We start from the raw sequence: 11,343 nt of genomic DNA on the forward strand, positions 1-11,343 counted from the left end.
GCTGGTAAAATCAAAACCGCAAACCAAACCAAACCATGCGGTTGAGTAAAAAAATGATCCAAATACATCCGAATCAAACGATTCTTTGCTGTTTCGATTTTAACGGTTTGCGGTTTTTCTATTGGATTGGTTTGGTTTTGATCCACCCTAGTTAGAATGTAATTGTCCACCTGAATTTGAATCGAATATTCTAAACTGAGAACATATTTAACAAAATTGCATTTGAACCTTGTTTTAAAATAATCTGGAATCACAAATCATAGCTTGAAATGAATAAATTACATTTTGCTTAGATGCAAAGCATGGTTTCTAAAACGGGTATGTGGCTGGGAAGAAAATAGTGCAGCAAAACACAATTTAAAAGTGTAAATTCAATTTACTACAAATGCAATTATCCTCTTAATTTTCAATCTATTCACTTCCTCTAAAATTCCAAACAACAATAGAATAGAATTCCTTTGATCCACCATTTGTCTAATGGTAATATTGACTTTCCATGGCATACTTTCATACTTCAATATACATGGACGTCCTTCATACAATAGTACTCCAAAATAAATCACTTTGACTAGTCACTGCAATAACCTGGTTAAAAAAGAAGCAAACATTCAGCAGTTATACAAACCAACTTAATCAAATAATCAATTTGAGAACAATTTGGATTACCTAGCGCTAACAACACTACAAGGGTATGTTTGGTGACCAAGATAATAGAGTCGGTCGGGATATAGAATAAACTATCATATTCTCTCTTAACCTATGGTCACGCCACCAACCTTTCCATTGTGGAGTCATGATCATTTATCCAAACTTACAATCTACCACCCTATATGAAGCACTGACTCGGACACGGCACAAACACCGATAATAATAATAATTTGAGAAAATTACATAATTCAATGTAATCATGTGTTGGTGTTGTGTCAAGGTCGGGCACAATACATATCCCCCATCGAGACACGCCTAGCCCGAGGAGTATCTACTTCATAGATCACACTCTTATCCATCTCTCTTATCTTATCCATTCTTATCTTATCATGTCTAGCAAACAAGTCATAAAAGAAAAAAGGTCAAATGCATCTAAAAGTCCTTTAAGTTTTTCGTTTTTCCTAAAGTGGTCCTTTAAGTTTCAAAAGTCCCAAAAAAGTCCTTTAAGTTTCAAAAGTCCCAAACAAGTCCTTTTAGTTTTTGAATCGTTTCAAACAAGTCCTTTTAAAGGATGATGGTGATGATTCAGATGATAGCAACAAAGAGCATTACCCACCATTCGCCATGCCTAAAAAAATGACTAATTTTAAGTGGGTGTTAGGAGCCAGATTTGGTACCAAAGATGAGTTCAAGGAAGCAATTACCAACTATGCTATCTACAATAGGACTTGTTTGAAACGATTCAAAAACTAAAAGGACTTGTTTGGGACTTTTGAAACTTAAAGGACCACTTTGGGAAAAACGAAAAACTTAAAAGGACCTTTAGATGCATTTGACCAATAAAAAATATATAAACTTGTCCATATATTTATGAGGGTAAAACTTAGGTACAGTGTCATATATAAATTTTTTATTGTTCGTCTGACAGAAATACAGTGTCGTACTTTACCCAAGTTTTGTCCCACTTACATATGACAGACAATGTCAACTAAGGGTAATAACTCTACACATTCACCTCTGAAGGACATTAGAAGAACCAAATTCACGAGAAAGAGATGTAAGAAAGGAAAATGGTGACAAGAAGTCTGACAGAACCTCCTCAGAACTACCTTCTTCAACATATAACAAGAAAGACTAATTTTGAAATTCAGAAATTGGAACGATAGAAAAGTTTTGTGGTATCTGATTAGTTCATCATTGGAGTTTTAGTCCAGACTCAATACCAACAACAGACATGACATTCTACACTCTACAATCTAAACAAAGTGGAAACTCATCCAAAACATTAAGTGCACATTTGCTTTAGCGGTGCAATGTTGTGTTCTCGCAAGCTATCTCTTGTAGCTTCGAGTTCACCACATGTTTAGCATGTTATCACGGCAAAAACAAATATGTACTAAAGCTAAGAGCCAAAAGCTAAACATTATCCCTACCCCATGAAATGAAACTCATCTTGTTTGGATGAAGCCACACATATTCCTACTGAAAAATCTAAAAGGCAATCCAATACGAGAAGCTCTTGTCATTTACCAGTACTAGTATGCTTAAAACCAATAACATCATCATCAATATCTTCACATCTAAATTTAAGAATCGTAACGAAACAACAGTCGAAACTCAAATTATCAAAAAACTCATCACTAAGTCACCAAAAAACTGCAATAGAAAATAGAGATATGTACTATGTATTCATATCCAATAACTGAACAAACTCAAAATGTCAAGGAACTCATCAATTAGTGAACAAAATCATATAAATTAAAAAGAGTGAACCTTTCAATTTGATCTTGAAATTATCATTCTATCCTGTTTGACCCTTCAAGTATATATAAATAAAAATGTAATAAACAGTAGTAGGCAGACAGTCCAAAAATTATTCTCAATCTCTCAAGTTAGACTCTAATCTATGACTCCCTCCTCTCCTATTTTGAAAGTAAAGAACATACTTATCATAGTTCTCACTTCTCAATTTACCAATACTACAATGCTTAAAAGCAATAACATCGTCATCATCATCATCATCAATGTATTCACATGTAAATGCAAGAATCTTAACTAATTAACAGTCAGAAATCGAAGTATCAAGGAGCTCATCGATAAGTCACCTAAAAAACTACAATGAAAAATGAGTGAACACTCAGTTTAGTACCTAAAATTATAGAACTGTATCAACTTGGTCCCTTCCATTAACAATAAAGCAACCTGTTAATCAGATTTGTACTTCTGTTGGCAATTGCAGGGATTATGATGACATTAAGTTGGTTATGTCAATAATGCATCTGTTAACAGATTCAGCCACAAACCTGATTAACATTTCCCTTTAAAATATTAGGAATCATTTTGAAATACAATAATGTGGATGGCTAAGTTCATAAGGTTCTACAATTTGATGAGCTAGATTGGGTAGTTTTAATACATATCTGAAATGTATGCAAACAATAGCCACAAACAATAAGTAAGTCTGTTTAGATTGACTTAGGGTCTGTTTGATAAGACATGCTTTTGAGCTTATAGCTTATGTCTTATAAACTCCTTTGACTAAAAAGGCCCGCTTGGTAGCCGCCACTTCCTCACAAGCTTAAAGCTTAATTTTACTAGCTTGTAATGGTTTTTGATATGCTAATTCAAGTAGCTTATAAGGCTTGTTTCGGTTAGCTTATTTTAGAGCTTATACAAAAAAATAAACTTTTATGTATTATTTATAAGTTTGTTAAGGTATTTTATGAAAAAACAGTTTATGATGATACAATTCTCGTTTGTGAGAGCTTATAAATTAAAATAAAACTTATTTATTTACATAAGCTATTTTTCATAAGCTCAAAATAAGTTCAATCCAAACGGGACCATAGTTTATCATTATTTATCTCAATTTTACCAGACAAGACCTTATTTGAACTAATCTAATAGCATAAACACTTCTGAGTCTGTTTATGAGAGCTTAGGGATACAACTTATGACATGTCCATAAATTACTTTCCCTTGCAATCTTATTTGAAATAAAATTAAATATTAATTAAATATATATTTTTATGTCATTTCATATTTATAAGCTAGGTGAACCGCTTATTTTACCAAACACTGCAAATTCAATCAGCTAGCTTATCCTATATAAGCTAGCTTATCAACTATCCACTATAAGCTAACTTATCAGCTATTCACTATTTTTTTACCTAACAAGACCTTATTTGAACTAATCTACTAGCATAAGCACTTGTGAGACTCTTTAGAAGAGCTTACGGATACAACTTATATCATTTCCATAATCTCTCCATGAAAATATATCCAAACAGCTTATAGATTACATGAACATAGTCTAACTCTATTTCATATCTTCTATCATAGAAATAGGTTATACATAACCACTTATACAATAAAGACACTTAATTCAAAAGGTTAATTGAATAACAACATAAAAATCAAAACTTCAAACGCTCTACAAAACTCACCGTATCATTTCACTTCAGGGGTAATTTCCTTCGGAGTCTTCGCAATAATGGAAAGAGCATGAAGCCCAGATTTCAACTCATCATCAAGAACTTCATAAACCATACGATGTCGTTTAACAAGATTAACGCCTTCGAATTTCTCCGAAACGATTTTCAAATTGAAATGGGTTTCTTGCTCAGATGATTCTTTCATTGCTGCGTGACCAGCGTGTTGATAGGACACGTCGTCGAGTTCTATGACGGTGGCGGAGAGGGATGATTGGAGTTTTGTTTGGATTCTGGTGGCGCGTGAGAGGAGTGTGGTGGTGCCGCGGAAACTCATTTTTTTTGGGCTTTTGGATTCTGGAAGGAATTGAGATTGATACGATGAAGTTAGAGGTTAATTAATGTGTTTTGCTTTTTTGGAATAATTTTGTTCAATCCAATTTTATTTTAAATAGTCTCAAAGATTAGAAATTCATTTTTTTTGTTAAGACGAATAAATGTTTTTTTTTTTTTTTTTTTTTTTTTTACAAAAAATTGAATGTTTAGGGCTTGTTTGATTCACTTCTCAAAAACAGTTTTTTAGTTTTTAAAAATTAAAAACTACAAAATTTGTTTGTAAACTATTTTTTAAATTGTAATTTTGAAAATTAGTTTGAGTTTTTTAGTTTTAAAAACTAAAAAAGCAGAACTGTCAAAAGTAGTTTTGGTTTTCAATTTTAGTTTTCCTTTTAGAGTTCAAGAAAGGCGGACCTTTGACATATTTTCATTAATGTCATTTGCATAATTATAATAACATTTTGTTATTTTTAATTTGTGCTTGATTTTACACTAGTTAACTTAAAGCCTTCAGGGAAAAAAAGAGCAAAACAGGTTTTTTTTTTCTTTTCAAAAAATGTGTTACCAAACAAGTTTTTCACTTTTTCATCTTTAAAACAGTTTTTAAAAGTGTAATCCCCAAACAGATTTTTTTTCTTAATTTACTTCTTAAAACAGTTTTAAAGAACAAGTTTGTAAAATAATTTTCAAAAACTAAAAAGCAAAACACAATCAAACATGCCCTTAGTCTTTGTATCCGAGTTTGGAAGGAAATGCTTGAAGAAAAAAAAAAATTGAGCAAGTGGAATGGGAGGGCTTTTGAGTGGTTTGCAAAATAATAAGTACTGGACATAACAGTACAAGATAGGACAACACAACATAAGACAGAACAGCACAAGATAAATTTTATGGTATTGAATAATTTTCTGTATTATATGATTTTTGGGTGACGAAATGTTATTTTGTATTTTAGACAACTTGTACGTGAGACAAAAAGTTGTGCTGTGGTTTGGCGAGGGACAAAAATTGTAGTTTTTGTCATGTCCCTTGCTTCCAATTTGTCCTGTTCCTGAAACTGTTTTACAAATCAAACATTGGACAGCTTTAATTATTCTGTTCTGTCCTTCATTTTTTATCAAATCAAACGCACCCTTAGGGTTAACTTTTTTCTTCATTTGAGGAACTAAAAAATTGTATTGAATGAGGATTTTTGAGGGTTTATATGAATTTTTCAAATTTAATCTATATGGTTATAATATTATTAAAATAAAAAATATAGTAATCATATATATTAATTTATCATTCTCTAAAAAACTATTCTTTTAATTTCTTTTAAAAGATTTATCCATTTTTCCTTAAACGTCTCTCTGAGTTACGTTCATATTCATTGAGATATTTAATGTTCCCCTTTTCCATTGAACTTTCTTAAAATAAGCTTATGTGACCATTTTTATGTTAGGTTGGACAATTCACTTCAACCAATTTCGTTTTTCATAAATATGATTTTATTAATAAAATTTCAAAATAAAAATTGTTCATGACAATTAAGTTCGATCTTTAGTGAAACAATTATCGGTGTAACTTAATTGTCAAATGAATTTTTTTTTTTAACAAGCAAAAATGGAATAAATATAAAAAACTCAACATTATACAATTACGGAGACAGCAGTGAGACAAACATAACAAACTAACTAATGACCAAACAAATAAAAGGGTTTGACCACCACATATGAAAATTATTATGAATAGAAATATTAGTAGCCTTCATCCACCAAAAAGACTCTATTTTGATTTTCTCTACCAATTGGTGAACATTATGGTCCCTATTTTTGAAGACCCTGTTGTTTCTTTCATTCCACATAACCCACATAGAGCACAACCAGGTAAGTTGCATGAAAGAGCAAATAGTACGATATGCACCTGCGGAATACACAAACAGATAAAAATGATCTGACAAGCATAAAGGCTCGGCAATAGCTATCCCTAGCCAAGACCAAATCTGCCCCCACAAGGCAACATAAAAAGGACAAGAGCGAAATAGATGTTGCGCGCTCTCAAGGTCACCGCAACCAATCCCACAATGCTGATTATCAAGAGGAATAACACCGCGCACACACAAGTTATCCTTCGTCGGTAGTCTATTACGTAAGAGTCTCCACACAAAAATAAAGACCTTCAAGGGGAACCTGTTTGTGCCAAATTAAATCGGATAGAACTTCCGATGTCTGGACCGGTTGACCGGTGAGCAATTGGTAAACACCGCTAACTGAGTAACCGTTCGACGGATCAAGTCTCCACACCCACCGATCTGTAGAATTATGCTGCAAGGTAATGTTAGACAGTAAAATCCTACACTCCCCTACCAACTCCTCCTCCTAGACCCACAACCGCCTACGCCATTGCCACGCCTCCCCCCTTCGTCCCAGCCTAAAGCACACATATCTGCCACCGAAATAGATTTATTGACAGCTAAGTCGAACAAACACCCTAACCGGACACACAATGGCACACCACCCACCCACGAATCGAACCAAAACGTCGTGTCAACCCCATCACTAACCTTACGCTCAACATTGTCCCTAAACCACCCTTCACCTACTTCACCTAACCCGTCATGAATACTCGCCACCTCCTTCCACCACGAAGAAACACTCCGGCCCCCAACCGCCAACCTCCCATCCTCCTCACCATAACGTGCTACCAACACCCTATACCACATACTATCTTTATCGACTAATAACCTCCAACACCATTTTTCTAACAGAGAAACATTAAACTCCCTCATCCTCCTCACCCCCAAACCACCATTAATTTTACTAGCACAAATATTGTTCCAACCAACCCATGAAATTTTCCTACGATCCTCACATCTACCCCAAAAAATTTTTATAAATAAAGATTAAAGGGTAGAGATTATACCTGATGGACCTCTGAAAAGGAAAGGGCATAGACAGGAAGAGAGGACAGGACATCCTTAAGGAGAACCAGATGACCACCAAAAGATAGAAATTTACTACGCCACCTTGATAGTCTCTTTTTAACTCTATCCACCACCGACTCCCAAAACAACAATTGCCTTGGATCACCACCAATGAAGGACCCAAATACAAAAAGGAGACCAAGAATCTGAAACATTAACCCCCACCAACAAACTTTTGTCAGATGAAATTGAAAAATTGAACTTACTATTTATTTTCTTAGGCATTCATACAATTAATTTACTTTTTTTCTTCTTTGTAAATATATTTAAATAATTCAACATTTTAACTTCAAATTTTTTCAATCTTATCTAAGATAATCAATGCTAGAAAGTAGGTTAAGTATATTAAACATCTTAGCTACTATAATTCCTCTAAAAAAAGTTAATATGTCTTTATCCTGTAATTTGGACGAGTTCTGGTTTACCCCTGAAAAAAAAAGTTTAGATTCCAACCATGTAAAATAAGATTCTTTGATTTTAGTCCCTGACCCATGCGACTGTGCTGAATTGCTGACGTGGCCAGCTGAGTGGCATGTTGATTGTGCATATTTGATTATGTGGCGTGCTGACAGTATAATTATTTTTTATTTTTTTTAAAGGGTACACGTGGCATTTGTATTTTAAAAAAAATTAAAAAAATAGATTTTGGAAAAATTAATAAAAAAAGATTAAAATATTTTAAAAAATTAAAACAATTATGAAAAATTAATAAAATTTGGTAAATTGAAAAATAATGAAAAAGTATAGAAAATTTAATAAAAAAAATCTGGTAAAATGTAGAAAATTTAAGAAAAAAAATCCCGAAAATAAAAAAAAATCTGGAAAAAATTTAAAAAAAAAAAATTCTGGAAAAATTTATATATATCAAAATTTTCGAAAAATTATAAAAAAAAATTGAAAATATAATATTATATAATTATTTTGACTTTGAAAATTTATTTCTAGAATTTTGTTTTATTCGATTAATATAATTACACAGTGGCGTGCCACGTCAGCGTCTGGATGAGTCAGGGGTGTTTTGTGGAGAATCTTAATATTATAGGGTTGAAATCTAAATTATTTTTTTTACAGAGGTAAACCGGAACTCGTCCAAATTACAGGAGGTAAACCGAAACTCGCCCAAATTACAGGGATAAAGACATATTAACCGAAAAAAAATATCAGCTACTATAATTGTCTCTTTTAAAAAAAAATTCCAAGACCTCAGATTTATACACGGTTCTGTTAGTAAAAGAATTGAATTTTGTAACGGCTTTGTTTTTTTTTGTTTTTGTCTTAGACCTCAAAAATGATCTTATCCTTGTACACTAAAATCTTCAACACATTCAATTACCTTGCCAAACTTAGAAGTAAAATTTACCGTGGAATATAATCATATATCCTCTATATCCAGTCTTTGGCCCTTGCTTTGTTCTTTTCCTATTAGTGGATATCATCATACTATTATATTATATTATTACTTTAACATTCCGTAGAATATCAAAGATCAAAACTCAAGAAAGACTAAGAAAGTGGTCACAAAATTAAATTATGGAAGCTAACCGTAAACGGCGGTTTACTTTCAAAACATGCTTGAACAAAAAATAAACCCTAAATTAAAAGGAAAATGTTTGTTAAACACTTCAATATTTGTATGCCTTAAAAAAAATAAAATGTGTTTACCTTAAAAGAGATATGGAGATGAGAGAGACGGATGAAATAAATGAGATATTTTGATGATGTGATGAAAAAATGAGATAGAAAAAAAATGAGGTTGTTGAATAAAAATATGAAAATTTGAAGTGTCTAAATATCATTGTTGAAATAGAAAAATATGTTATTTGATCGTTAAATATTTTTCAAACACTCATTCAACATCTCATTTTATTTTTATCTTTTGTTATTGGTGTTACATGAACAACCTATAATTTTTTTCACATCATTTTTTATCTCTCAAGGTATATAAACTTGTATTTCCCTTAAAAATATAGTTAATTATTTTATAAAATGATGGCCAAAACGGCAAGCTAGCATGTACCTAGTTTTAAATTATCAGCTTTCTAATCGTCCTTTTTCGTTGTTCATACTCTATCCATTACTATATATAAGCCTATGAAATTCAAAGTAATGCATATACATACTCATTCACAATTCATATAGCACCATAATAACAACCTCTTAATTTTCTTAGTTGCACAACAATGGAACTTCCCATCATGATCAAAACATTCTTCATATTATTATTATTCATTTCATCAACCCATGTTGGAGCAACAAGACTCTCCTCAAGCACAAACCTAATATTCAGAGAATACATTGGAGCTGAATCCAACAACATCAAGTTCTCAGATGTTCCTATAAACCCTAATGTTGAATTCCACTTCATTCTCTCCTTCGGTATCGACTACGACACATCATCTTCTCCTTCACCCACCAATGGAAAATTTAACATCTTTTGGGACACAAAAAACCTTAACCCTTCTCAAGTTTCATCCATCAAGAGCCAAAATCCAAATGTTAAGGTAGCTCTTAGTCTAGGAGGTGACAGTGTTGAAGGTGGCTATGCTTACTTCGATCCATCTTCGGTTGAATCATGGCTCTCTAACGCAGTTTCTTCGCTCACAAAAATAATCAAAGAGTACAACTTAGACGGGATCGACATTGACTACGAGCATTTCAAAGGAAACCCTAATACCTTTGCAGAGTGCATTGGTAGGTTAATCAAAACCCTAAAAGCAAATGGAGTCATCACTTTTGCTTCTATTGCTCCTTTTGATGATGATCAAGTTCAAAGTCACTACTTAGCCTTATGGAAGAGTTATGGACATCTTATAGATTATGTTAATTTTCAATTTTATGCTTATGATAAAGGTACAAGTGTGTCCCAATTTATTGATTACTTCAACAAACAAAGTTCAAATTATAATGGTGGGAAGGTGTTGGTGAGCTTCCTTAGTGATGGGAGTGGTGGATTATCTCCAAGTGATGGATTTTTTAAGGCATGTCAGAGGTTGAAGAGTCAGCAGAAACTTCATGGTATCTTTGTTTGGTCTGCTGATGATTCCATGGGAAATGGATTTCGTTTTGAGAAGCAATCACAAGCACTTTTGGCTATACATTAGTCAATTAAATATATGGTATATGTATTGATGAATTATTTTAAAATGTGTACTTAGTACTTATGATGATACTTTGTTGTGTAATATATCTGTGAATTAATATGTATACATGTTTGATATATATCCTAAACATTTTAATGTACATTTTGATTTAGCTTGATAAGAACTCGTATTTTGGTAATGAAAGAATCTAGTTATCGAATGATGAAATAGTGTCGGACCTTTAGCATCTGTAACACCCCGTTTTTTCAACTTAAAAATTTCAAACATATTATCAGAGTAAAATATCACATAAACGGGATATCACACTTCTTAAAAATCATAAATAGATAAATAACAATTTATCCTTCAACATAAATCATCAACGTAATAGCAGCGGATTAAATTCTTCAACATAGATTGTCTTGGCACGCAGGCCTCATCAAACACCTCATAAAATTCAGTTCAAACAACGTAATCATAAATCAATAAATCAATACGTAAAGGAATAGAAGCATGCAATCAAAGACCCCATCCCGTTACGTATCAGAGCAACCTAAGACTCAGTGAGGAAAGACCACTCACGACAGCAAACACAGCAACCTACTCTTGATCACCTGCAAGTTACTCATACGAAGAGCAACATTTACAAGCAGAAGGGGTGAGATTTCACAAAACAATAATATTAAACATATAATTCAACAATTATATTTAACAACATAAAATCATCATAATATTCATCATAGATAATAATGTATCATTTATCACTTCATTCACAATTCATATAAATAATCACAACTTATTATTTTCGACTCAACATATGCAACGATGCAACTTAGACCTCTTATATGCATGTGGTACCAATCCAGGGCATCAAGCCCCCATCGCTATT

The 11,343-nt window shown here is 32.5% G+C and overlaps 1 protein-coding gene and 1 long non-coding RNA gene across 2 annotated transcripts; one reads left to right on the forward strand and one right to left on the reverse strand.

Moving 5' to 3' along the window:
• Positions 1-240: 240 nt before the first annotated feature.
• On the reverse strand, positions 241-4,498 carry LOC11420204 (uncharacterized). The gene is made up of 2 exons (XR_003012844.2): positions 4,095-4,498; positions 241-585 (listed from the first exon to the last, which is right to left on the reverse strand). It is a non-coding gene; the product is annotated as an uncharacterized lncRNA (long non-coding RNA).
• Positions 4,499-9,492: 4,994 nt separating this feature from the next.
• On the forward strand, positions 9,493-10,598 carry LOC11420203 (chitinase 2). The gene has a single exon (XM_003620202.4). The coding sequence runs from the start codon at positions 9,555-9,557 to the stop codon at positions 10,473-10,475; it is 921 nt and encodes a 306-aa protein (XP_003620250.1). The 5' UTR covers positions 9,493-9,554; the 3' UTR covers positions 10,476-10,598.
• The last annotated feature ends 745 nt before the right edge of the window (positions 10,599-11,343 follow it).

The sequence above is a fragment of the Medicago truncatula genome, chromosome 6 (assembly GCF_003473485.1).
Source record: "Medicago truncatula cultivar Jemalong A17 chromosome 6, MtrunA17r5.0-ANR, whole genome shotgun sequence".
NCBI lineage: Eukaryota > Viridiplantae > Streptophyta > Magnoliopsida > Fabales > Fabaceae > Medicago > Medicago truncatula.

What these genes read in the sequence shown, in the direction of transcription:
- LOC11420203 (XM_003620202.4), top strand. Translation starts at nt 9,555, where the DNA reads ATGGAACTTCCCATCATGATCAAAACATTCTTCATATTATTATTATTC.